Source organism: Ipomoea nil, unplaced genomic scaffold, assembly GCF_001879475.1.
Source record: "Ipomoea nil cultivar Tokyo-kokei standard unplaced genomic scaffold, Asagao_1.1 scaffold3267, whole genome shotgun sequence".
NCBI lineage: Eukaryota > Viridiplantae > Streptophyta > Magnoliopsida > Solanales > Convolvulaceae > Ipomoea > Ipomoea nil.
Window position 1 is genome coordinate 110,533 of NW_017619695.1, and position 27,935 is coordinate 138,467.

A 27,935-nucleotide genomic window follows, 5' to 3' on the forward strand; every position below is an offset into this window, starting at 1 on the left:
TCGCGTCCGTTAGACCGTTACCACGTGACCAAACGCCGTCCGTCAATGTAATCTTTAATGATTAGTACGGAGTAATCTTTTATTTTATTTCTTTTCAAATAATTGAGAAAATAAACTACACAAATCTAACAACAAATATGCACCGTATATTATTGCTCAACATTTAACATTTGATCACCCGTGGAACTGATTATTTGATTGTTGACCTAGGAGCATGGGTGCTACTTTTCAAGCATCCAATTATATTTCTTTAATAAATTTAAAATTTTATTTCAGACCTATCAATCAATATATATATTACTTTATTCATTATAAATGAAATTAAAAGTTATAGAAATTTTTACAATATTATATAATATGATATTATAAAATGATAATTTTGGTCAATATATTTTTGTGATATAGATATTTTAGTTCATACGTGTTAGGTATAATTATTTTCATTATCAAATTTATTACAAAGTGATAATTTGTATCTTTGAATTAATAAAGACAATTATCACATAATTTGTGTGTTTTTGTTAGGGAACTAAAAATAAATATAATATTAATTATGGAGTACTATTTATTTGTTATTGAGCCATTTGTTAGTGCTGATAGAGACTAAAGACATCACAAATTACATAAAAAAAATTTAGAATACAAATTACATATTACATAAATTTAAATGTGAAGAATAATCATATTTAAAACAAATATATTTATTAATATAATATATGAGTTAAATCGTTATTTTACTATAATAATAGTTTTACTCGTATGATAATTTAATATTCATAATTTGTTTGACAATGTCAATAATATGAGATTACATGTATAGCACAAATTTCAATTTGAAGGAAAATAGAATATAAAAGGAATTCCAAAAAGATAACCAAACAAATAGATCCTACAACTATTCTTTAATATTTGGAGCCAAACTTCCCTCTTTTGAAACCCCTCTCTGTGGCGCCGCTCTTCGTCGTTCTCACTCTCTCCGATTCGGCTTCAGAGCTGTAAGCGTTTCTCTTACACTCTCCCAACTCTCTGCGCTAACCGCCTGGGCTCATACTGAAAACTACGTATTCGTACGCCTGTGTGTTCATATTCTGTACGTTAGTGGAAATGCACAACCTATATATCTAATTCTCTGTTATAATTCCGGAATTTGGGGCTTTTTTTGAGGCGAGGTCATGTTTACTGAATGTAATAATTTAGGTTTTGTCCCTGTTCAGAGGGGTTGTGCTTGGATAATTGAAGTCAAATATGTTTACTGTGCACTCAATTTGTTCAAACTTTTTTTATTTTATATCGTGGCGTTTTTCCTTTTCTGATTTATTATACTCATTTTGTTTGTTTAGCATTTTAGAGTGATTTGTTTATACATTGCTAATTCCGCCATGGGTACTTTATTTTCCGTCTATTTGGTTTTGTTTTAGTAGAATATATTATCTTTTTGCTGATGTTTGGAGATTAATTAGTGTTTTAAAGAAGAGTGACGATTAGTGTCTTGAAATTTTAGTAAAATTAACAGCCTCAAAAAAAATTACTAGAAAAGGGAAGTACAGTGGTAAGATGATTACGTTGTGAGTTATGCTAGATTGGAGTCTTGTTTGCTATGTAAATTGCTTAATTGATTTAAATTGATCTTCCTTTCAACCAATTATAACTACTCCGTAGAACAATACTACTAGCTTGTTTCTTCTTAATGAGCATTTATCAGTTAGAAAAAGAAGTAGTTGGTATGCCTTGATATTGATTCAATGGGCATTTGGGCTTGCTGATAATCTTTAAACTATTTTTTGTGCTTCTATTTCTTTGTTGTATATGTTTCTGTCATTCCCAATTTATTCCTTTTTTAAATTTTTCCCTCACATCTTTTAGTTGAAAGAATAGCCTCACCCAATGATTTTTTCTATGTTTTTAGTGACAGGAAAATTATAAAACCTTATAGTTTTATTGCTGTGAAGTCATCTGGTATCGGAGATGATAAATTCTCAACTCAGTAGTAATGGGATGACCAGCAGTGGAACTGGTACACCTATTTTTGATAAGCCGTTAACTGGTGTTGCAAAAAAGGCAGCTTTGAGAGATGTGCAGAATCAAAATGGCAGCTTGATAAATAATCATAGAGATAGTTCACTATTCTTGGGGACAAAACTTGCTGCAGATGCAACTAGGGTCTGTGGGAATAAGAGGCTTACACCTGAGCGCCCTTCAAGTTCTGCTTGTCACCTTTCATTGATCAGTAATGGTACAAATGAACATATACTCAATGCTCGAAGACGGTTTGAATTAGAATTGGGTGGAGGAAGAATTCACAATGACATAGTAGAGGCACTTCAGGCGAAGCGTTTGTGTCAGCCACAGAAGGATGTTTCCCAAAAGCCAAATCAACTGAAGGAGAATAATAACAAAAATGCTCCTATGACTATGCCAGATCATTTTACTTGTTCACAGGGCAGAACATCAGTAACTCATTCTGTTGGCAAGTCTAATAAGGTCACACAGTCTGCTCAAGCTGATTCTGCTAAGTTCACTTCTGATAAACCCCGTTCAATTGATTCTAAGGTGGCTGATGATCAGCAGCGAACAGAACGGTTTGCTAATCTGCAAAAAATCTTGAAGCAAAGTGATGAGTCTTTCTACAGTGATTATATTAAGAGTAGGTCCTTTTTCACAGTGTATTTATAGGGTTTTCCCATTTCACTGTTAGAATAACGCTGTTGGATTATCTTTTACAGTGCTTCTACGCCTACCACCAATTGAGCTTAGCAGACATGCTGTTGACTTGGAGAGAAGGGCTATCCAGTTGGCGATAGATGAAGGTAATAACATTGTTCTATATGTGGATTTTCATGTGGATCTTTGTTTCTCCAATCAGACCGAAATGGTAAACTTGAAAGCGCTTTTCTTCCAGCATTTCATGGCACAGTTATCTCATCTTATATCCCATGACTATCTCATGTTATAAGAGATTTACAGTGACTAATTGATTTATTTTTTTTAATGCTTATAAACTTCTTCCTCAGTTTCCTTCTTTGATTGAAATTACTATGAGAATTGACTAAATGAGTAGAGAGTTAGTGGTTTGATTGCTTATGTGTATCAATTATTCATCATGTCTGCTTCTGGCTTATGATGTATTTATGCGTCACGCAGATTTGCAGTTGTAACCAACTTTAACAGTGAAATAGAATGCTTCTGCAATTGTCTCTTTTCTTTAATTTCAGGAAAGGAAGTGACCCGGGGAAAGGCCCTCAATATTCTGGGGAAATCTGCTCCAACTTTCACCCCATTGCAAACAACTCAATTACTTCAACCCAAAAATGAACAGTAGCTAAATCATTGGCAATTATTATGTTCTGTTGGTAAAGGCTCCATTTGCCTTGCACTTTGGTGGGGACTAAACCTTGCAGCACTGCTTTTGACTAAAGTGAAGAGATCAAGACAGTGACATGGAGTGAGATTTTGCTTTCTGTTGTACAAGAAAGTAGTCTAGTAAATCTCTGGCCTTCTCAAATGAACAGATCTGCTTCTTTGGCTCTTTTCCCCAAATTTTCAACCTATTCGACTTTGTTTCATTAAGGTGTCCAGACTTGGAAACTGTAAGCTTATGTGCTCATGATCAGTGCAAGCCTTTACTCCATTCATGGAGGCACTAGACTGGGATTAGGTTTCTTATTTTGTGATGTTTAAATCTCTGGAATTTTGGTTTTTGCCCTGTACTTTTGTGATTAATACGATAAACTCCTCAATCTTAGGCGGCTCCCATTTGATATATGGAGGTATTATATTATGTTCTTGCTTTGTGGAGTGCTGAACTGTGAGGTCTACTGTGATGTTGAAAGGGTGATGACCTCCTTTGGTTTGAGGGGTCGGAATAAGGAGCCTTGATGTGGTTTTGGGATTGTCAAGTGTTATTATATTTTAGTGAGTTATCAATACTACTAATAGGAGAGAAGTAAGAACTCAAATTAACTAGCAATTTAAAAAATAGGCGGAAATATCAATGGTTATTGATTAGTCGTTATTTGTGCCTTTTATAAAAATTATTCTATTTTGTATCAATAGTACGGAGTAATATATTTGAAGTTTAATTATCTATGCGCTAAAGTTATAAGTGGTTCAAATATTTAAAAATAATAATAAAGAAGTTTAGTTGTGACATATGTAGTCAATTGAATAGTATAATTGAGAAGTAAAAAAAAATAATAATAATAATAAAAATTCATTTATCGCACAAGCATCAAAGAGGTGGAGCCCAGAGGGATGGCGCAAAAGAATTCAATTTGAACCTTTCATACTTTATCGCACTTGAGCTTTCTCCCAGGCAACGCATCTATGCATCTTTGGCCTGCAGTGAAAGGACTAACCAAAGTCTCACATACAGGTTCAGGGATTGGTCTCTTCGATCTGCAAAAGTTGGGAGGCCACCATCTTTGATGAAGTCTGGGTTGAGCAATTTGTATACGTCTTCAAAATTAGTTAGGAAGCCGAGTGAAGCAGTGATGACTTGAACTCTAATAAATCCACTTTTACTATCCTGTCTACCATATTCCATTGGTTTGCAAAGGGAGGTGTCTTATGTCTTCGAGATTTGAAGTTCCACGCTGCTATTTCGGGATATCTAAAATTTGAATATGTGACTGAAGATGCCAATGCCAAGATAGATACCATGCAACTCTACTAGTGCAACTTCTGGATAATTTCTGCCTTAATAAGACCCTTGTTTTTGTCTCTCACGTTGAAAGCAATTGGTGCACCTAATTCGTATTTTATTTTGTGTCCATAAATGTAAACAAGAGGTAGATTGTCTTCTCCATTTGAACCGGCCAATATTAGTTGTAACAATGAGGTCACGAGCCAATTAATCAGAAAACGTAGCCTAAGGGTAGTCTTGTTGAGACCTAACATGTTTATATGATCAAGATGCTTGCATATTATATCCGGTTCTCTCTCGTCTGACTCTTGCCCATCATAATCGTCGTCACTTATGTACTCGTCATCATCTAAACTAGTGGCTGACAATTCTACAAAGAATTTAATTAATTGCTAAACAAGTCAATTTGGACTTAATTGAACAATTTTACCGATTTAAGGGATCTGAATTAAGTTTTTTTACTTAGAGGATCCAATTGTACCTATCCGGTTGACTTAGGGGGACAATTTGACCTTTTTCCCTCATACATAATACTCTAAGGGAGCGTTTGGTTCAGGTTATATAAGATAACCAAAGTTATATTTGCTTTGTAATATAAGATTCTCATGTTTGGTTCAGGTTATTTAACTTTCCCAGGGAATGTCAGATAACCTCCGCATTAAATTTTTAGCTATTGGAAGGGAATGTGAGATACCCTCCAATTTCTTAGGTAATCTCACATTCTCTTGTCTTATTACTAATGTTGGGCTTTGAACGTTTTAATCAATTTGTCTTATTACCGTTGTCTTATTTACATATCTTAGTTTTAAACCAAACACAGGAATCTAACCTTCCCAACAATCTAACATTTCGTGAACTAAACGCCCCGCCCCCTAAGTCTATGTCTCTCTCAATAATAATTTGTTCGCCTTATTATAACAATATAAATTTTTATTTTTTCTTAAATAAGTTGAGTGGCTTCTTCTATCCCAAGTATAAAGCGAACTTCTATGCTCCTAGACTAATATCTATGCTCACCCCATGACATAATCATTCCTCATTTAAGTTGATATCAATACTTTGGACAAGTTCACGTCTCTAATTCAATATTTGAAAATATTTTATCCTTATAATATTTATGATTAAACTTTGTTAATTATAGTTAATTATTTATATTGTTTAGCAAATCACGTACCGCTTCTATAACACTTAATATTTATCTTAAAAAGTTGGGTTGATTTTTGTTGATGGGGGGAATAAATAATTTCCAAACATTATTAACATAATATGTTAAATTAGAAATGATTTGGTTCACCTGCAACCTTAAATTAGACACCTATTGGCAATGAATTTGTGCAAAATCTTTGCTCTGCCCCTACTGGCCCATATTTATCTCTTCGCTTTAGCATCTTTCTAGACTTCACGCGTTCACACTATAGAAACAAATTTCGAGGAATATATTTTCTTTATATTCTTTCCAAATTTACCTGTATGATTAGTTGAACTGTCTATAATGACTATATTTTCTTTACATTGTTTACCCATTAGGAAATTTTCTAAAAATAAAAATATTTCGTATTTTTCCTAACTTCCGTTGATAGAATTAGAAAATACAGCTTTAGAAAATATTGGTGAACTATAATAACGATTCTCATGTATTTTTTTTAAAACGATTCTCATGTATTATCTTCCTTAGAATTTTATTTATAATATTTTTAATTTTGTCACGTATTGTTTTTTATTTGATAAGTAAATTCTCTCTATCTCTCTTTGTTTTGGTAAAATTTTAATAAGTTATATCGACACATGATTAACACTCTAATTTATATTCATTCCGTTTCATTTTATGTGTCAAGTTCGGTTAACGAGCCTTAACTGAAGTTATTTATAATTTAGTTTTTTTATAATATTAAATTTAAAATTAATATATAAAATTTATATATCTAGAAACTAAATTAAAAGTATTATTAAACACAAAAAATAAAATTAAATAATTATAATAAAATGTTAATAGAAATAAGCATAGAAGAAGTTGTTTGACCAATAAATAGTAAATAGGATAAATAAAATGAGATAAATAAAGTATTATTTTTCTCATCAACAATGTACTCCATCTGTCTCATTTTACTTGTCATGTTATTATTCATTGGTTAAACTTAATATTATAAATAATTAAATTAAAAATTATTTTAATTTAACTCCATTAATCGAACTAGACACATAAAATAAGAGATATTACATTTTAATAATTTTGACCAATTTAAAAATATGAGGCATTGCACTTGGTGAATGATAATTAAAAATGTAAATATAAAAATATCATTGTACGAAAAATGATATGAACACGATGATAAATCAATGGAAGTATCTAGATACTGTACTTTCTTTTCCTATGCAAAATATTTCGCCACGTAATTTTTGGGTTTGGATTTAATACATATATATATTTTTATAGAAATCGTGAATCACAATGTAAGAGATAAAATAAAAATGTGATAAAGGAAAAATACAATAAATAGAAGTGCGTGCCTGGCGAGTGGCGACCCCACTCTCCTCATTTATAAAAATGGTTTTCCCTCTATAGACTATAACCTATAGGTTCCAAACACTCGTCTCTCTCTTCTCCATTGCACAAATCTTCTTTCTCATCTCTCATCTTCCATGGATCCTTACAAGGTAAAACTTCATATCTTCACCTATTCTTCTTCCTTTTTTTGACTCTTATTTTTGTTTGCTTCGTCTTAAATTTCAAAGCGCGCGCGCACACATACTTTAATCGATTGATTTCCCTGTGGATTTGTTTGTTCATTTTCTATGAATTTTGATGCAGCACCGTCCGTCTAGCGCCTTCAGTTCACCTTTCTGGACTACAAATTCTGGTGCTCCGGTGTGGAACAACAACTCCTCCTTGACCGTCGGAACCAGAGGTATTTTTATTTTATTTTATTATTATTATTTTAATTCTGTATATGGTTTCATACTTAATGCTCGTTGATATCTTGTTAAATATCAATACTCCGTAGCAATATTTCAAAGCAATTTTCTGAAGATGTTAGAATTTCAGTCCCTACTCCCTACCGCCGTAGTGGATTGGTAGTGATAGATTCGACTACAGGTCGGCAATTGTATTTGGTATGTGCATTAAAGCCTATGTTGTCTGAGCGATATGTACTTTTATTTTTTGAGAAGCAAAGATTAGATCCTTAAAATAAAATGAAATCTGTTGTTATATGTGTTTTCATCTGAACTATATTTCTGCAGTGTTATTGGATGCCAACAATTTGATCATTACTGTTATCCATAATAAGTTCACCATTTAGATCTTTCTGTTTTTACCATATCCAACCATGGTTGCAGTAGGCACTAGCATTGTTGCAAAAATCGGCCTAGGCGGCCTCCTAGACGCTAGGTGCCCCTAGGCCGTGGCGATTTCCTCCCTAGGCGGCCTAACTCGGTCGAGTTAGCCGAGTTAACTCGGCCATATATATATATATATATATATATATATATATATATGTATGTATGTATATGTATATATATATGTATGTATATGTATAATATGACATACACCCATACATGTGCACTGTTAGGCGCCTGTCTAGGCCGTCTAGGCCCTAGGCGCTACCCTACCGCCCAACTTGCGCCTAACACAATAATACAACATAGAGAGGCAAGAGAGCTGATTTTTGGGCTGAATTACCCAGGCCTACCATACCTGGGCCTTTGGGGCCCACTTGTGAGTGAGTCCATGGGCCACACACAGTTGGCTTGTGTCTGCCCATTCAATTTCATCAGAAAATGATCAATTTTCTTAATTGATCATTTAGTGCTCTTTTTGAAGCTAATTTTCTTAATTTAGGAGTAGTGCTCTTTTTGAAGCATTCTTTTAGAGAGGACCTTGTACAGTGTTTGCAAATCTGTGTGTTAAAGTTCCCAAAAGAAGGAATACAGTAGTCTTTGAGATACTTCTTATTGATAAGCTAGTTTTGGTTTTCTGTTTTTTTCCACTGATTCTAGATTTCTACCAATTTTTACAGGACCGATTCTACTTGAGGATTATCACTTGGTGGAGAAGCTTGCTAATTTTGATCGTGAAAGGATTCCAGAACGCGTTGTACATGCCAGGGGAGCAAGTGCCAAAGGTTTTTTTGAGGTAACTCATGATATTTCTCATCTGACATGTGCCGATTTTCTTCGGGCTCCAGGTGTACAGACGCCTGTTATTGTACGGTTCTCCACTGTTATCCATGAGCGTGGCAGCCCTGAAACCCTCAGGGATCCCAGAGGCTTTGCAGTGAAGTTTTATACCAGAGAGGTATGCTGATCATTTATTTCCAAGGTTCATAGCATTCTTGTGCAGTGAAGTTATCTTGTTTTTCTTGAACACGGGATCACCAATTAATTTTTAATACATTTTGTTAGTTTTGTTAATGTTTATAGCTTTTGATCTTTTTCATTCTTTGTATAGTTCTCTGTTACTGGATGTTCTTCTGTGCTGTTTAATTTTTAATGACATCTTTACTTAATGTTAGTGATTTGTTTGGTTATGTAGGGTAACTTTGATCTGGTGGGAAACAATTTTCCTGTTTTCTTTATTCGTGATGGAATGAAGTTCCCAGACATGGTCCATGCACTAAAACCGAATCCCAAGTCCCACATACAGGAAAACTGGAGAATCCTTGATTTCTTCTCTCATCATCCAGAGAGTTTGCATATGTTCACCTTCCTATTTGATGATGTGGGTGTCCCACAAGATTATAGGCACATGGAAGGTTCTGGGGTTAATACTTATACACTGATCAACAAGGCCGGGAAAGCACACTATGTGAAGTTCCATTGGAAACCAACTTGTGGAGTCAAGTGTCTGTTGGAGGAAGAATGCATTAAGGTTGGAGGTGCTAATCACAGCCATGGCACCCAGGATCTCTATGATTCAATTGCAGCTGGGAACTATCCTGAATGGAAACTTTTTATCCAAATAATGGATCCTGATCACGAAGACAGATTTGACTTTGACCCACTTGATGTAACCAAAACATGGCCCGAGGACCTCTTGCCACTGCAGCCAGTGGGACGCTTGGTGTTGAACAAGAACATTGACAACTTCTTTGCAGAAAATGAGCAGCTTGCATTTTGCCCTGCCATTGTGGTTCCTGGTGTTTATTATTCTGATGATAAGCTGCTCCAGACTAGGATTTTCTCTTATTCTGATACACAACGACACCGCCTTGGGCCAAACTACCTGCAGCTTCCTGTCAATGCTCCAAAATGTGCTCATCACAACAATCACCATGATGGTTTTATGAATTTCATGCATAGAGATGAAGAGGTACTTTGCTTCCTCTTTTGTTACCTTTGAAAATGCTCTCTGGATTTATCTGTTTCACAGTGTATGTTCTAATTCCAGGTCAACTATTTCCCCTCAAGGTATGATCCTTGCCGTCATGCTGAGCAGCACCCCATTCCTCCACGCGTATTGACAGGAAAGCGTGACAAGGTGAGTTGTCATTGATTGTGTAGTTTCTGAATACCTCGAATTTATCATGTGGAGTGAATAAAATTTGCTGTAAACACTATTTTTTGACTACCTTAAATGACACTTTTGGAACTAAAGTTTAATAGCCTGTTGTTTAATATGATATCCATCTTCCACTCGGGCCAATTCATTTTATCATATTTATTTGTTCTCTACACAAGTCTGTCATGTAAAAGCATACATATTAGTTTTGTTTTGTACTAACTGTATCTGTTTGCATTTATTCAGTGCATCATTGAGAAGGAGAACAACTTCAAGCAGCCAGGAGAGAGATACAGATCCTGGTCAACAGATAGGTACTTTGAGCCCATAGTTTATGTCAGTATATTAGATGTTTTTTTCCGAGTACATGAACTTATTGCAACACTGTACTGTTTATGTAGGCAAGAAAGATTTATCTGCCGGTGGGTTGAGGCTTTGTCTGATCCACGAGTTACCCATGAAATACGCAGCATTTGGATTTCATACTGGACTCAGGTATGATCTTTAAGATTTTATTAACCTACAAAAATATGAGCAATAGTTTTAGGTGTTATGTTTTGTCACGAGACAACAATACATGCACTAATATGTTCTTTTGCTTCAATGTGTGTGTAGGCCGACAAGTCTCTTGGTCAGAAGCTAGCTTCACGCCTCAATGTTAGGCCAACAATGTGAAGCTGGAGGTCCTATAGTATGATTTTGGTTGCTACTTGCTAGCAGTGATTAATACCCTCGGGGAAGGAAATTATACGTATTATATTCATGTGTCGTATTTTGTATCATTAAACTGTGACAATTTCTTAATATCAATAAATTGGTGCCGCCTAAATAAGTAAATAAAAAAATAAATGTATATGTATCTATATTATTAACTGTGATATATATATATATATACACACACACACACACACGCAATCATATGAGAACTAAAGATTAATTTGGATTTTTGATTATAGGTTCGGATAAGGTCATGATTTTTTTAGATTTCTTGGATTATTTACGTATTTTTATTGAGGGGTAAATTGGTAATTTTGTGTGCATTTAGAATCATGATATTATTATTTGTCAATATTATGCATGATTTTAAGATGCATATTTTTGATAGGATTGTATTTTTAGAAGAGCTGCTTTTATAATTTTATACATGTATATTTTATATTTCATTAGTGTGCACATAACTTTGACCCACTTGAAGAGCTGCTTTTATAATTTTATATATGTATATATTGTAATGTAGTGTTATGTGCATTTCAAATTGTGTGTGCATTTTTATTTTAGTGTGCTTTAATCAAAGTATGTTGGTTGTAGTGTGCATTGAATTAAGCATCATGTTCATCACTGATTTGTCTATTGTCATTTATGTCAAGTCGTTTGTTATTTTTATTTTTGGGTTCATATGTGCACATACTTGTGTTATTGTGTGTGTATTTACGTATTGTGCAGGTTTTTTAAGGTATAGTTGTGTTGATTTTGTTTGTTTGCAAATATTCATTGTACATGACCCTCGTTTATTTTTATTATGTAGAAAAATACACTTAATTATGTGTTTACATTAAAAAAAAAAAAAGAAGAAGATATATATGAATGAACTTATTTTGTTATGTAAAAAATATGTTTATTTTGTTGTTGACTTACCTATTTTGATGAACGTTTAAAATTTTGTTGGACAGATTTGCCACTTAACTAATATTATGGGAAATTTAGATTGTTGAATAGGTGTATGAATATTAGGTATTGACTTTTAATCATAGTCATTGATTTTTTCATTTCTATAGTTTAGATCTATTCTCATATTATCATGTAGGGAAGAGTTCATAGGAGCATTACCATATATATGATCGGGATCAAGTGTAAATAAGGCTTTGCAAACATGCAGATGCACAATCAAGCAATTAATTATGTATTGTAAAGCATTTTTAAATGCACTATGCACTACTTGATTCTTATTGATTTTCAATTTTAGTGTATTTGAAAATACTTGACAATCTGATTATTATTAATTAATAATTCTGATACATTTATAAATGCTTCACTATAAATATCAAATGTTGACAATTACAGTCCTGATCTTACATTGTTGGGAAAAAGACAACTACTCTTCCTCCAAAAATTGATTCGATAGTGTTGTTTTTAACCTATCTAATTTCTGGACTACTAACTCTTTTTCACATTTCAATCTCTAAAAAGCCCATTCAATACATCTCACCTGAAACCTTGTCTGCACCAAAATCAAACCTTGGAAGCTATTGAATAAAACATTGAAAATCCCAAATCCCAAAATTTGTATAACCTTTTTTTCCTTTGATTAAAATTCATGATGCTGATTTACATTTGAAAAAGCTATTCCAAGGAATTCTCCAGCTATACCATTGAGCTCTATCTTCAAGGGAAAATGAGAATATATATATCTAAAATCTACAAGTGCTCATGATTAGATTAGAATTGTGATGATGTAGATGGACGGCCTTCTTGTTTCTCTATTAGCACCGACCTCGATGGTGGACCAAGCATGCTCAATAGTACCTGCAAAACACAAACTCAAGCTCATATCTAGTAAATAACTCCATATTAATAGATTAGTGCGAAAGGAAGGTCTCTTACGGGTAAAAAGACTAGCCCATGTAGAAAACCAAGAAGAACCAAAGCCAGGTACATTTGGAAATAGTAAACCTGCAATATAATAGAAAACAAAAAGCTGTAATCAGCATATGCTGTATTTTATTTATTAAGTGCAATAAACAAAACTTAGATACCACAAAAACTTCTGTCCTGGAGAAACAAAGGACAAGCACTCCAACAAGCTTTGTGAGTGTGATACCACTGCAAAAAAAAAGGGTTAAAAAATGGAGTTGGAACACATACTTCACTAGGTGACAAGAAACTCCAATATGGAAACCAAAAAGTGTCTCAAATAGAAAAAGACATATGGTCAAACCTAAATACAGAAGCTCCCATAGTGGTCAAAGCCTCCTTCATGCGTTGGTTCCTATCTCCACTACTTATCTGCATTCAGTTCATCATTATTTAAAAAAAAAAAAAAAAAAAGCACAAAAAGAAAGTCTCGATTTATTGAACACTGTAATGAGCAGTAAATAATATAAACTAAAATGCTGGTCAATTGATGAGCACAAGTGGTTACCTATGAAACACAATAGTGGTTAGGTCAATTGGTGAGCACTCTCTACTTAAAACTAGTAGGTTGGGAGTTTGAGCCTCCAGAGGGGTAAGAGAGGAATCGAAAAATGTGTAAATACATTTAAAACAAATTAAATTGATATCTAATTACGTCCCACCAAATTCGTAAATGAAACTGAGAACACATACTAGTGATTAGCAGTTGGCAATACATAATGGTTCAAACCTACTTATCTATGAAGGTATGGTTTACTACGGGATTTGTCAATGTGTTCAATTATTCTGCATACAGTGGCATACAAATAAGGGGTTGCTTATGCAAACATTTAACTCCCTTAAATTCTGTTTCTTCTAAGATTCTGGCAGATTGCATGAAGACATGGAAGTCAACATGAAAATGCAGAAAATAAGAGAAGGAAAAACTCATTAGCCATTTTCAAATACTTTGTGTATCCAGCCAAGGAAAGGAACAGACAGTCAATTATTCAGATATAATAAAAAGAAACAGGAACTGACCAGAAAAGCATGCGTTATGTGCACACAGAATTCAACGGCAATACCCACGGACATTACGAGGTTAACAACCGAGACTGCATTTAGTTGGATATTTAGGATTGCCATAACACCCTGAAAAATATATATGTCAACATACCAGCAGCAACTACAAGAGAATTTGACAAAGAAGCTCAATGCAGAAAAAATGCTAAAGGAAGAGAGTGTACCATTATATCCAGTACAATCATCACCAACACAAGTAAGATAATTGCTGAAGTCCAGAAACTGTGTTAACAAATCAAGGTTACAAAACTGAAGAAGTAGATGGGCAATATCTAATGTAATCAAGAAAGGGAATATAAAGCCTAGGAACTATATATGTAAGAAATTACTAACTAACCTGCAGTTGACAACCAAGCATACAATAAATACAGCACCTAGTAAAAATATGCAGAAACATGATAAGATAAAAATAACTTGGAAATGGAAGACAGGAAGAGGAGACTAGTTATCATCATTATATAATAAGCATCAATAGTAATGTGTTCATTCTCTTACTTCCCAATCAACTAGATGAAATTTCAAGTTTCAAATTTGATAAGGAGCATAGGAGGCTTAGGTTTTAAAGTGATAACAGTTAACACCATCATGTTGTAGCATTACAGAACAATGAAAAGGCATATATTTACTAACCAATAGCTATGGCAAGGTTGATTAATGCCGTCCTCCATATGTCAAGATATTGTTCAAAGAACATATAAAATACAGCATATGGGAAGACTTCCATCTGCATCAGAAAAAGTGTCCAGAGCCGTGAACAAGCATTAATAATCACACACTTTTAGAGTCCATTCTTTTCAACCAGATATAAAATTATCACATGCATAATTGCAGGTTGAGAAAATTATGGAAGAAAAGAACACAATCATTTCACTTTCTGGAAGTAAAAACGCTAAAATTTCGAAAGACCAAAAGTAGATGAATAGGAACATCTATAAAATAATTGCTACATGGAAGAAAGATTAAGAGCTACTATCAAATGAATTGGTAGAAGGCCAAACACCCAATATAAAATGAATCTGAATGTCTATAAACTGAATGTGTTTGGTTCAGCATCAAGGAACTTACCTTCAAAGAATCAGACATTCTAGAAGCAAAGTCCCGTGCAGCCCTCATTGAGTTTACAAAGTCAACCTGAAAGAAAACAAAATAAGATGAATAGCAGGATAATTGAATGAAATCAAAAAAAAAAATTCAATCGTGCATTCCATACTTGCTTGTTAAGAGGGGTGTGAAATGTACGGAAGGCCGATGCTTGAATAACACCATTTTCATAGCCTGATAACGGATGGCCAAAATTATCAGAATAGACAAACGGTAATAAATGAAAACTTGATCTGAACAATCAATAACATGTTCAGACACACACACATATATATAGCATTGTAAAGTATAATTTAAACTGTGCACTCTAGCAAAAGAAGTAGTCATTAGTACAACCTTTAAGCTCCACATTGTTAGTGTAAGCCCCATTACCACCTTTTGCACAATCACTAGAAGGTAAGGCACTCAGGAACCACGGGAGTTTCTCTTTGAATTGTTCAGTTGTTGGACGACCATTGACTAAATCTGAGTGAAGGAAGCACTGCAAATTCCAAGTGTCAGCCATAGATCCTACTTCTAACCCAAGAATTATAGAACTAACACAGCTAACATAGAACTATAGATCAAATTTGGTAACCCCTAAACCCAACCCCAGGAATAGATAAAGAGAAGAGAGAATGGAAAATGTTTTCAAATTGGAAGAAGCTGATTCTTTCATTTTGCATACAGTTGAGTACAGAAAAATAAAATAAGACAGCAGAAAAAAAAAAGTTTGTATGAACTACCGTTGTACAATCCTTGCATATGCCCGTCGCGCTGGATGAACAAGGAGGCTGAAAGAAAATGTGTTTTACTTTATAGTGAATAAACAAAATTACTGAATAGTTTTGAATGAAATAACTAGAAAATAGTTGCACGCATGGAAGCATGAAATATAAAAAGGGAATGATGAGTGCAACAACTTTCTAATAAACATTCATAATATTGAATTAATGCCCCTCTGTTTAATCAAAAGTGCCCTTAGAACAAGAAAGTAACTGCACCTGATCATCAGGTGGGCAAAAACTTCCATTTGTAAATTTACGGCAGCAACCAAATGCTTCTGGAGACATCCATACCAGAAAATCATCAAGCCAAGAAGCAGCTGGTTTAGCTATGTAACTTGTTTCTGGTGTCAAAGATGCTCTTGAAATCTGCAGGAAACTGTAACTTTCAGATGCAGCACTGACTGAAATGTTACAAGCTACCCAAAGTATTGGCATTATAATACATATTGACTACTTAAAAGACCCATCAGACATGCAAGCTGAATGGTCCCCTCCATCCATGAAAAGTCGCACTGTTCCCCATAGCCCCTTATGAGTTGTGAAGCCTTCCCACATGGGAAAACAGTGACACCATGTAGATTATTGAATTTGTATTAGACTTGCATCCTCAAATTTGTGAAAGAAATATGAACCTTACCTCATTCAAAAGAGAATCTGAGTTACAATGGTTGATAGAGCATAACTGGTTGGTTTGTCCAGATTCAGAACTGAGGAATGAAACAACATTCACATAATCAGAGCTTTAATACCCACTGAAACAAACTTTTTGAAACTTCTCCACTTTGTATTAACTACAGTATTTATATAGTAATATTATACATGAGAAGGGAAAAGCAATTTCTGATTCATTATATATTTGGCATTATATGTAGAAAATAATGGTGTAATATTTATCATTCCATGAATATTTCATTTATTTACTTGTTCACTCTTTTCAGGTCAAAACTGTTTCTCAAACTGCAATAATGATAAGAAGCAAGAAGATAAAAATGCAATGCATGGCTTCTCAGTAGAGAACAAGGAACAACTTCAAATTAACAAACTATGGATATCATTGATAATGAATATTTTAAAATTTGAATGCCTAAGGACAAATTCTACTTCAAGTAAAAGAGAAAGGATAATGAAGGAATTCAGGAGGGAAAGAATACCTATAATTGTAGTTTTTCACAACAAAGTACAGTGGTGGCCCAATTCTGAGATACTCAGAGATATTACTAAAGTAACCCTGCATAAAATAGAATTGGATGCAAATTAAGAACCATTATTTGACAATGTACAGGATATCAAGCAAATTGCAAAGATAGCAGTAATCAGCATATCAAACCTGGAGATACGAGTCTCGAGGAAGAACAACTTCTTGTTCCAAACCAGGCTCAATCCTTGTACATAATGCCTTTGAGGAAAGAAACATCATGATCAATCATCAAATTTACCATAAGAAAAATAGATTGAGATATCAGGAATAATATTTTAGAAAGATAGGGGCAACAACTTACAATACTTGCCATTGCAAGAGCAGCAAAGACAGATATGACAACTATTTTTACTCCCCACACACTTAAAATGGGCGCATGAACATCCTAGACAGTGAAACATAACTGAGTTACTTAAGAAATGAAAATAAAAGAGTTGATGCAACAAAAAAATGCCAATAGTAATCTAGTTTTGGAAAAGTAGGACATTCAGTTGCCAGAAATATTTCTAATTCCATTTCTTAGAAAAGTTTGTGAAACTGTGATTGGTTCCTTGTTAATAAAAAGGTTGCAACCAAGGTAAACAATAAAATGTTATCAGAAGTGCCAAGAATCATGCGACTTTTAGACCAAAATGACAAGATGGTCAAAGAATGATACTAAAGAATTTCTCAAACCTTCATATATCGAACCAGCAATCCAGGTTTTCTTTGTTGACTACCTAACAAACCATACATTTTAGAGTCAGACTCAGCATTGATACATATTAAAATGTTATGAAATTAGGAAAATTGCCCACATATACCTATGTCATGATCGCCATTTGAACCAGAAACTTTAATGCAGGGAAAGCAATCAATCCTGTTATCTTCTGCTCTCAGAAAATCGAAGGCAATTAAGGCAACAAAAGCAGTCACTTGCAGAAGGAAGTCCAACAGAACAGCCAATGCTACAAAATGAAAAGGCATCACAGAAAAATTTAAGAAAACAAACCAATAAAATATAACATTAGTTATCAGATATCCCATAGTACTTGAAAAATAATCAGGAGCTCAATAACCTGCAAACATGGAAAACACGCGGCATGCTGGCATAGGGATGAAACTCCCAACTGCAAATGCCAAAACCTCCGCTAGACTAGCTAGTGTTATAGATGGTCCAACTTCTACAAGAGCATTGCTAATTCGTCCTTCTAAAGGTAACTCCACTGACTGTCTTTTAACTGCATGCACCAATATGCACATATTATCCACCCCAACCTGCAAAGTTATAATACCAGATCAATCTTCTTGCTGTTTGAGAAAAGTATATATTAAAAGACAATAAGACATTGCAGTAAAGCATTAAAAGTTGAAACATACTTGAGTCAAACAGATATTCAACTTAGAGGAGATTTAATGGCAAGTTTCAAATATTTGCATTGACATTTTATTGTTTATTTTAATTTAATGTGTTATATTTGGGATATAGTCAAAGCAAAATATAAAAACACAAAAATAGTTGATAGAACATACTGCCAAGACAAGGAACGGGATAACTTCCATAATGATAAGTGTTGATTTTACTCCTATGGCACTGAAGAAACCAACAGATCCAAGAACAGAGAGCATGACAAGAACAACGCCTGAAAGGCCAAGCAATACCTGAAATAAAACCAACAAAATAAATCAGAAAACATTTGCTTGATCACCTAACATCATTCACATACAATTTCAAGACAAATAAAAGTATTGATGGCAAAGTATTAAAAGCACCCATGCATGCATATAAGGTGACATTGATCAGAAAGACAACGCAAATGTGCACCATGGTGTGAATATTATGATCAAGCTTGATAACAATTCATAATATGTAAACATTTAACACATATATAATTAGAACATTTACTTCATACTGCAAACTTCAATACATACCATGCAGCATGTAATGCAAATATTAAGTACATATCATATGAACATTTATTTTATGCTATGTGGGCTTTCAATAGCTACTATGTGATCATCCTTCATGGTATAGTATGTATGAGTAACTATTTAGTGTATATATGATGGAACACTTTGTGTGTGTGTGTGTGAGTGTGTGTATTACAAGAACAATAAAATCTGAACAATAAGTTAACACTTTAATGCGAACAAATACAAAAGAGCTTGCAATGCATAAATGAAGAAAGGCAAAGCTGTTATAACCATACCTTAGATGATATATAACATGAAGAGAAGCGTGGAGTATCACCCAATGTCAAAGATATGTAAGCAAACATTACAAGATAACTTATCTGAAACAAGACAATCAAAAAGTAATGAACACATGTATAAGTATAAATATGCAAGTATGCATGTACATAAGATCAAATATGGAGTTCCAGAGGACTTACAACTATAGTTATAGCATCTGCAGTGCTTTCTCGTTTCAGTTCTTCCTCAACAGAGCTTTCTGATGAGAATGATAGTGTCAAATCCTTCGATTGCACCATTGGCAATATTTCATCCTGTTTATATGTTTGGATTTATTCAATTTTTCTGAATGGATGAGTTTGTATACATTGCAATGAAGTATTATTTTAGAGCATGATTTTTTCACCAAATGTAACCAATGCAAACAGATTCTTTTCTACATTGAGCACTGCAACTAAGAATTTTCTCTCAAGCATTCACAACATTGATTGAATTTATGAATTATACACATTTGCCCAGCCAGTTATGGAGGGGGGAAAAGGTTTAGCTTAATGGTGTGAGGAGCAAGCATGATAAAAGATTTAAAGCTATTCCTAAAATTAAGTAAAAAAGAACATAGTAGAAATCCTGCAAGCCTGCAACAGTCTTATTATCAATCATATTTATGAGAATACCACAAAATAAAGTAGCTGACAAATGATGATGGGTGAGATAACAAGAAGCAACCTTCACTAACTGGATGAAGGCCTTCTCCCAGGCTACCGCTCTTTTAGTATCATTGCTTTCTCTATCAATTGCATTATTCACAGGATACGTTACAATAAATGCAGAAGCCTGTATCAGAAATAAAGTTCAAAATTAATACACAACTCACAGATTCATACAATAGTAAAGTATAAAGGAATTACCTCCAAGTAATTGTTACCAGAAAAGCCACCAAGAGCAGTGTTTGGGTCAAGGGGAGCTTTAAATGCACTCATACATTGTTGTGCTGAAGTATAGTGCTAAAGGAAACATCAAGCATGAGAACAACAGTAAGAGATAATTTTATTTTAAGGAAATAAAATAAATATTTTTGAAGGTAAAAGAGTGTGATTAAGCGTAAAAGAATAATTTCTCCATGTTATGCACACATATTTTAGATAATTATTTGTTTTATTTCTTTGTATTCTTCAAGATTCATGTTTTCACTAAATGACGGAATGGGCCATGCATCTGCAGTTCTTAAATGTCATGTCAATCACCATGTTAAGATGGGCAAAGTTTTATTTTGCTTTATTTTATTTTTAAAAATATGAGGATGTTACCTGAAAACAATATTGAAGGTGATCAATACCCCCATACTGATCAAAATTTGCAGGACTCATCTGGAAATACTGCATACCAAATAAGTTGAATTCAGTATTGAGTCACGTAGGAAAGGCAGGCAACACACATAATGAAGTGCAAAACATAACATACTGCCAATTACTAAAGATGAAAAATGGAATTCCAATACTCATAAACAAATGACTATAAGAGCAAAAAATATTTTTAACTCAAATGTTCCAAACAATGTTTAATACTTGGTTCTGCCCAAGTTATCAACATACACAGTCCCAAAAGTAAAGGAGGAAGATTGAAGCAGGTTAATAGCAAATGTGAACTTTGTCATGACTCCTTGCAAGTTGCCCCAAATAGATTGAGATTTAGAGGGTTAATTGACTTGAGTATAATATTTGATCTTTTCTTCTTCTTTTTTTTTGGTAAACCACCAAATGGTGGGGAGGGGTTTGGAATATTCGCCGTTTACTAACTGGAAATTTCTGGGAATTTCCGGAAACTGGAAAATAGAAAACAGAAAACATGTTTACTAACACAGTTTCCATTTTCAAAACTGAAAATAATTTCTGAAAAACTGAAACACACTTAAAAACTGTTTTCAAAATAGAAAACAGAATCATCTATCATCTATTTAGTTATATGTCACTATAACCACATTACTATGATTACATTCATTATCATCTTATTTTACTTATCACTATCTTCTATCTTTTCTACTTACCTTACTTATTTAAACATAATTTATTTGCTTACACTTTAAAGTTAGACATTATTTACATTATCAAAATTAAGAATTAAACTCTATATAATGTTTTAGATTTTGATTGAACTCAATAGATTATTAGTTCGAATATTTTTAATTATGTTACATCATAATACAAGTTCGGTCTAGATATCGGATATTGAAATCTCACATATATTAGAATTCAAAGTAAAAGTTATATATTCATATACATGTCATTCAAATGAATATATCCAAAAAAAAAATATTTTAAATATTAGCCCAAAAATATTAATATTATCTAAACTAAATTTTAGGTGAAAATTAAAAAATTAGAAAACAGAAAACAGAGAACAGTTTTATGTTAGTAAACAAGTTTTCTAAACAGAAAACTGAGAATTGAAAATAGAGAATGAAAACTGAAAAATTAGAAAACGAAAACAGAGAACAGTTTTCTGTTAGTAAACGGACCCAGCTTCCAAGGGGGGAACAAAGAATCATGTGAAAATAATAGAGGCTATTTTCTCTGTCCATAACAGAGACTATATTTTGCAAACACTAGTCCAAGCCCACTACAACTGGGACTACGATTCGGGTTCCACTACCCAACTTCAGATGAGAAGACATACATCATGAATAACCATTATCTGGGCACAATGTTGTACTTACTTGAAGAACACTTTGAGTAGCACAATCCTTGCCAAGCGGCTTCATACAAATGTCACTCAGTGTCACAGTTGATCCAGAGTAATTAGCTTTGATCGAGTCTACCTATTCAAAATGTAGCACATTAACATAAAATGCACAATAACTAAGATATATTGTGTAAATCATTAGAATCTGTAGAGCAGAATAATGATTGAAGAAATACATGGAGATATATACAGGATACAGTATATTCCCTTCATATAGTATGGCCATAAAATAATCACATTCTTTCAGTAAAAGGGAAAAAAAATATTATGAGTACCTTGTTCTGTATATCAAAAAGTAACTTGATGTTATCTCGCGAGATAATGGTTGGAGACTTCCCATTAGTAGCTATTATGAGCTGCAAGCAAAAATACATACACAAATAGATTATGTATTAACGTTGAGCAGAAAATAAAACATAAACCCTCATTGGCAAGGAAGGAGGCTAATATAGCCATAAAGACATCTTGCCATAACTTAAATAGATTATAGAGTGAAAACATACATTCTAGCAAAAATACATTGAGCGGATTAAGACAGTATTAATGTTGAGCAGAAAGCAAAAATACATTACCTGCTCAATTCTGTAAAACGGTGCTAGGTGGTTGTCAAAAAACTGTTTCTCCTTTGCAGCTCTACTTCCATGGCCAACCCATAGCTGTAGCAGTATCAGGGACAGATGTTAATAAATTTAAAGTAAAAAATTTAACAATGCAATTTCAGATGGTAAAGTCCAAGCAAGCTTAGTGATAACTATGATACATAGAGAGAAACATAGTGTAACTCATTTTCTAAACATTAATCATCTGATAAAGTAATCTTCTTCAAAATTTTCCCAAAGGAATTAAATTAGATGGTATTGTTAGAAACATGATGAGCTCACTCAATTACATAAAGATTGGAAAGGAAGAACACATGGAGACTATTCTTGAATTACTATTAATGTTTTTACAACTTCACCCACACTTCGACACCATCATTACATCACCATAGTATTTATACTAGTAAATTGAGTATTCCAGACTAAAAGAAAAGACACAAGGAAACTACTACCATAGGTTACCAGAAAAAAATGAAATGACTCATAGCTTAAAGCAGTATTAAACTAGTGCATGGGCTCCACATATGCTAGTTTACTAGTAGTCTCTACTAAACTGGGTGTAATTCTTTGTAGGTACCTAAAATTGTTGAGCCATTTAATTCCTCGGGAATTAGACTTCCACAGCTTTCTAAGGATAATTGATATGTAAAAATCTATGAAGTATATACACTAAAGATATGGTCCTTCAAATTGGTCCATAAACATTAGAATTAGGAAATTCAAGTTTCCTTCCAATAGGTGTTTTTGAGCACTGATTGAATCAAATGGAAGAAAATAACACTTTCAATGTCATGCTAATCCACATAAGCAAATCCAAAAACCAAAAAGGTGCATATAGACACCAGAACTTATAAAGTTCCTTGACCCCAAGTGAAAGACTATCAAATGCATTGACAGGAAACTGAGCAAAATAAATTGGTCATACTCAATGACATGTCAGTGCATTATACCTTCTCAGGTCTTGTTTCAACTTTAAAACGAAACAAGCCCAAGCAAAGTACCAAAACAATGGCCAATGACGAGCATAGAACAAGGATTCGATTTCTTGCAACCCACGTTCCATATCTCCTGAAAAAAATGGGAATTAACATCAAGATTCTGGGGCAAAAACATAAACAAAGTATTATCAGTATATAATAGAAGTTGTTAACAATTTAATAGGGGTTACCTGAAAAATCTTGACAAGTATCCTTGCACAATTGAAAGTCGTACCCCACTTGAAATTTGCGGTACATCCTCAAGCATCTAATAAATTGAGAAAGAACAACAGAGAGGGAGAAACATGTCATAGTTGTTCCACAACCTAAAGTTTTCTAGAAAACAGTAGAGAACATGCTCCTAACATTTAGTTAACTACTTAACTGTCACTCAACAAACACATTTATGTCTAGCCTTTTTCATTGAAACTCTTAAATATGAGGGAAACTTCAAGCACAGAACTAGAGGATAGATCTAATAGGGTACTATTCTACAAACTAAACGCACAATTGTTATCGTTTCTTCAGAAGTAGATTGTTTACTTAAATTAACTACTGTTTCAAGCTTTGCTTTCAAAAACTACTGTTTCAAGCTCCACACTTCAAAACTCAAACCATCAAATCAACATAAACTGATAAAATTCTAGAACTCTAGAGGCATAAAAATCCCAAAAAGAAGAAGAAAACAATGCATCCATTGAATCCATTGATATATTCTGTAGAACAGTTACCTGCATTGGCACATTATCATCTTTTTGCTTGTTAATTTGGCGGATGATACCAGCATCAGGAGCGCTTATCAATGGCTTTGTGCTGGAAACTGGAGCCCTCTCTTTTCTCCTATGAACAAAACCCCATCCAAGAAACAAGGAGACCAATACAATATAAATTATTGCTACAGCAACTTCAATACACTTTGCCTGCATTAATTAAAAGCAGTGGTTTATATAATTGTATAGAAAGAGCAAAACATTAGAGAAATCATACTGTAGCAATACATAAATTGACAAGATGTAGCTGGCCTTCTCGCACCTTGAGGGACCACATTCTTACAGAACAAGACTCTTTCTCTGGGGCAGGAGGAGGGGCTGAACTTGAGCATGCAGAAGCTGAAGGGCAATCACCACAAGAACAGCCCAATGAAGTGTCACCACAGGAATACGTAGACACATTCATAGTTTTCATTCCAGAAGAATCAGGAGCAGTTGATGTAAAATTAATTGCATATGGAGATCCTGGCATGCCAAGTGCTGCTCTCCTACCAATAAATGCATACCACTCTGTCAAGTACAAACACTTTAGTCAGAGAAGAAAAGTATCCCATCAATTTTGCTGAGAATGAAGATAAAAGAAAGTAGACAGAGTCCAGTTCATATACATGCTAAAGTAAATACACTTGCATACTTGTCTTCAAGCTAAAAGGGAGGACAAATAATTTTACCTCGAAAATTTTTAGCCCCTGCACCAATGAAGTCAATTGCTCGAGTATTCATAGTTCCAAACTTTACCTCCTTGCAGGATTCATATAGACCCTCGCCAAAAGCGTCAGTTATAAAAAAATCAATCCCATCTACAGTCAAGTTGTTCTGAACCTAAAAGTCACATAGAAAATCATGATATAATCATCCAAAGTCAATTAGCAACTAGTTATATTTGACTAAGAATAACTAATCCAAGTTTATCACACTTTTTGCTAACAAGAACGCTATGGAAACTCAAATGGATGTGTAGATACCAACACACACACTCTGCTATTACATATCAAACATTCCATATAACTGGTTATAACTTTGTATATCTTTTTTAATTGTAAAGGTTCCTTTCTATTTTGTAGCTGAAGTAGAAAAATTAAGGATCAAGAACTCTAACTGTTCATTGTGATAGACTAACAATAAACAAAACACTAATAATTATGGAAATTTAAAATAAAATTTAAAAAAAAAAAAAAAAAAAAAAAAAAAAAAAACACAATCTCTTGAATAGGGGAAAAGAAGAATTATAGGAGGAATTAAAACAGTTGTGAGTACTAACCTTTGAAACAGATGTCACATTTATAAATTGACTCTGGTTTGGAGAACATGAAAGTTCACAGAATAGATTCAAAAAATTTCTCAAGCATGCTGGACAGCCTACAAGGAACGGGATTGCCTGAAGATACATGTGAAAGTGAATTAAAAAGGCAGGAGTGATTAAATACTAAAATGGAATAAATCATAGTCATATTACTTGCTGGACTTGCGATCTTAAAATGTCAAATTGAGCCTCTGTACAGCATATATTTCCAGTGATAGTTGGGCACAAACTTTGAATCTTGGATGAAAGCAACTCATCTGGCTGTAAAGTTCAAGTGAAATGATGCACATAAAAGGTGTTCTCAACTTCAACAGAGCTCTCAATCCAATAAAAAAAAAAAAAAAAAAAAAAAAGTAAATATCAAAGGAATACTTGAGTGAGGAATAAACATCATCAATGCCAATCCAACAGTACTTACCTTCACAGATGGGGAACCAAAGGGGCAATTCAGCACTTTACCATCACTACGTTTCCCACAAATGTCATACATGGCGCAATATCCTTCTGAATGTCTTTCCCTAACCATGTACAAGAAAAATTCAGGCATATGAACTATACAAATTCACAAGCAATTCATTTAGTAAAAGACAATGATTCAATTAGAAAATTAGTAATTTCAGCCTTCCTCCTTTGTTGTTTATGATGATTCAGTTAACTCATTTCCCTGTCCTGTCTCAGTTATAGCTTAAAGTAGAAAAATAAACAAAAAAGTACGCATGCTCAAAAAAACAAAAAAACAAAAAAGTACGCTGGAATATTTACAACCAAAAGCTTGCATTACCGCATAATAATCACATTGAATCCTTATCCATTCATCATTTTTATTATAATTTATAAAAAAAAAAATTAAAAAAAAAAAAAAAAACAGAGAGCGAAAATAAAAAATATTAGCAAAAAATAACGCATACGTAGCATAACTTACCCCGTGGGCGCCTGTGCTGCCACCATCGAACCACTTATGAAGACCTACAAAGGCGGTTATGTGAGCTTCAACATATTTCTCCAAAAAGCTAGGTAGCAAAGTACATAATATCCATTTTTCCGGCGGCCAAAAAAAAAAAACAAACAAACAAACAAAACTACACTGCATGAAATGTTCAGTGGAGGCATTAATTTTATTTATTTTTTAAAAAATGATGATGATGAAATTCTAACAGATATAGAAAGATAGAGAGAGAGAGAGAGAGAGAGAGAGAGAGAGAGAGAGAGAGAGAGAGAGAGCAGTATAAATTCAGAATGTCACGTTTTTAAGTTAAATTCTCCGGACACGAATTATTTAGAAACAGAGTTAACTCAACCACACTGAAAATTTTTCAGATTCTGAGAATCTAAATATTTTTATTAAAAAAAAAAAAAAAGTATAACTATAATTAAGAAACGAAAACGCATTTGCTATGAGTGCGCTAACAATCCATCGGTGTGAGTGAATGACGGAAAATGAAGATGGTGAGAAGAAGTGTACTCCGGCGGAAGTCTAACCTGAAGAAACAAAGAGACGGCGAAACACGTAGTCCTTAGAAGAAGCCTCATTCTTCTTCCTCCGGAAGATCAGAGAACTCCACTGCGGACGGGGCGGAAGATGGAGCTTCACCTTCACAATCCTGACTCCAGAGAGAGAAAGAGAAAGAGAAAGAAGGCTATGTATGATATGAAAGCAGAGAGGCAGGCGGTTGGCTAGCTGGTCGCTGTGGAGAGTCAAAAAGAATCGACCCAACTGTACTGCGTATTTATATTGGGCTTGCTTAATGCCAACCTTTTTCCAAATTAATTACGATTATAGATTTATAATTTATAAGTTGGTCACTTCAAATTAATACCCAACCATTTTTTTAATTTTAAATTAAAATACATGTACTATTTATATTTATATTTAATTTTAATATTATTGGATATTAATTTTAATTTTAAAAATAGTAAATCTATCGTGAATTGAATAATTTAATTAAAAAACAACAATTTAATCCATATATTGACGTCTTTTCAACTTTGTTGTGTAAATGATGACTGCATATACTCGTTTTCTTTGAGTGAATTTGACTTATTTCATGTGGGATATTCACTTTTTGGCGGATTCAATTTCTCCTTCATGCATGGGTTTCATCCTAGTCCACATTGATTTCTTATGTATCCACAAAAATAGTTCGATTTACAATTTGAATATTTTTAACAAATTAATAAACTAAAAACTAAAATAAAAAACAAATTAATAAACTTAAATTAAAAATTAAAAATTAAAAAATAAAAAATATCATTTGATGTAGTAAAATATTTCAGTATTTCAATATTTATTAATTAATCATGTATTGATTGACTTATTATAAATAAATTAAATTAAATTATGTATATTTCATATAATTCATAATGAGATTTGTTATATAAAAAGTCAAACTAATAATTAATTTTATCACCAAATCATGTAACAATTATATTGCACTCACACTTTCGGCCTGTATATCGTGGGTGAGATTAATATAATA

The 27,935-nt window shown here is 33.4% G+C and overlaps 3 protein-coding genes across 4 annotated transcripts; 2 read left to right on the forward strand and 1 right to left on the reverse strand.

The window, feature by feature from the left end:
• The first annotated feature begins 874 nt into the window (after positions 1 to 874).
• Positions 875 to 3,778, forward strand: LOC109169230. 2 transcript variants are annotated; one of them, XM_019318078.1, is made up of 4 exons: positions 875 to 1,090; positions 1,907 to 2,644; positions 2,724 to 2,807; positions 3,213 to 3,778. In XM_019318078.1, the coding sequence occupies exons 2-4, from the start codon at positions 1,966 to 1,968 to the stop codon at positions 3,317 to 3,319; spliced, it is 870 nt and encodes a 289-aa protein (XP_019173623.1). In that variant the 5' UTR covers positions 875 to 1,090; positions 1,907 to 1,965; the 3' UTR covers positions 3,320 to 3,778. The 2 variants fall into 2 exon arrangements, with proteins under 2 accessions (XP_019173623.1, XP_019173622.1); XM_019318077.1 differs by having other exon boundaries at positions 876 to 995.
• A 3,504-nt stretch (positions 3,779 to 7,282) lies between these two features.
• Positions 7,283 to 10,982, forward strand: LOC109169285 (catalase isozyme 1). Its single transcript, XM_019318158.1, has 8 exons — positions 7,283 to 7,297; positions 7,452 to 7,548; positions 8,659 to 8,936; positions 9,174 to 9,950; positions 10,029 to 10,118; positions 10,386 to 10,453; positions 10,541 to 10,634; positions 10,755 to 10,982. Exons 1-8 carry the CDS (start codon positions 7,283 to 7,285, stop codon positions 10,812 to 10,814), a joined length of 1,479 nt encoding a protein of 492 aa, XP_019173703.1. The 3' UTR covers positions 10,815 to 10,982.
• A 1,429-nt stretch (positions 10,983 to 12,411) lies between these two features.
• On the reverse strand, positions 12,412 to 27,141 carry LOC109169296 (Niemann-Pick C1 protein). Its single transcript, XM_019318175.1, has 39 exons — positions 26,938 to 27,141; positions 26,381 to 26,424; positions 25,877 to 25,976; positions 25,612 to 25,719; positions 25,417 to 25,533; positions 24,827 to 24,977; positions 24,418 to 24,665; positions 24,117 to 24,305; positions 23,577 to 23,653; positions 23,359 to 23,476; positions 22,382 to 22,465; positions 22,085 to 22,165; positions 21,784 to 21,885; positions 20,378 to 20,446; positions 19,979 to 20,074; positions 19,797 to 19,904; positions 19,271 to 19,384; positions 19,088 to 19,171; positions 18,411 to 18,539; positions 17,957 to 18,155; positions 17,702 to 17,845; positions 17,574 to 17,617; positions 17,200 to 17,283; positions 17,028 to 17,096; positions 16,852 to 16,928; positions 16,338 to 16,407; positions 15,917 to 16,066; positions 15,659 to 15,706; positions 15,270 to 15,414; positions 15,043 to 15,107; positions 14,898 to 14,963; positions 14,463 to 14,556; positions 14,170 to 14,206; positions 13,997 to 14,054; positions 13,791 to 13,901; positions 13,075 to 13,142; positions 12,893 to 12,959; positions 12,741 to 12,809; positions 12,412 to 12,662 (listed from the first exon to the last, which is right to left on the reverse strand). The coding sequence occupies exons 1-39, from the start codon at positions 26,986 to 26,988 to the stop codon at positions 12,576 to 12,578; spliced, it is 3,822 nt and encodes a 1,273-aa protein (XP_019173720.1). The 5' UTR covers positions 26,989 to 27,141; the 3' UTR covers positions 12,412 to 12,575.
• Between the last annotated feature and the right edge of the window lie 794 nt (positions 27,142 to 27,935).

Coding starts and splice junctions, on each gene's coding strand:
- LOC109169230 (XM_019318078.1), top strand. CDS start 1,966: ATGATAAATTCTCAACTCAGTAGTAATGGGATGACCAGCAGTGGAACT. Junction 2,645..2,723: donor CTACAGTGATTATATTAAGA/GTAGGTCCTTTT, acceptor TATCTTTTACAG/TGCTTCTACGCCTACCACCA. Junction 2,808..3,212: donor CCAGTTGGCGATAGATGAAG/GTAATAACATTG, acceptor CTTTAATTTCAG/GAAAGGAAGTGACCCGGGGA.
- LOC109169285 (XM_019318158.1), top strand. Junction 8,937..9,173: donor TGAAGTTTTATACCAGAGAG/GTATGCTGATCA, acceptor TTGGTTATGTAG/GGTAACTTTGATCTGGTGGG. Junction 10,119..10,385: donor TGACAGGAAAGCGTGACAAG/GTGAGTTGTCAT, acceptor GCATTTATTCAG/TGCATCATTGAGAAGGAGAA.
- LOC109169296 (XM_019318175.1), bottom strand. CDS start 26,988: ATGAGGCTTCTTCTAAGGACTACGTGTTTCGCCGTCTCTTTGTTTCTT. Junction 17,846..17,956: donor CGTGTTTTCCATGTTTGCAG/GTTATTGAGCTC, acceptor TTCATTTTGTAG/CATTGGCTGTTCTGTTGGAC. Junction 16,929..17,027: donor CTCGAGACTCGTATCTCCAG/GTTTGATATGCT, acceptor TATTTTATGCAG/GGTTACTTTAGTAATATCTC.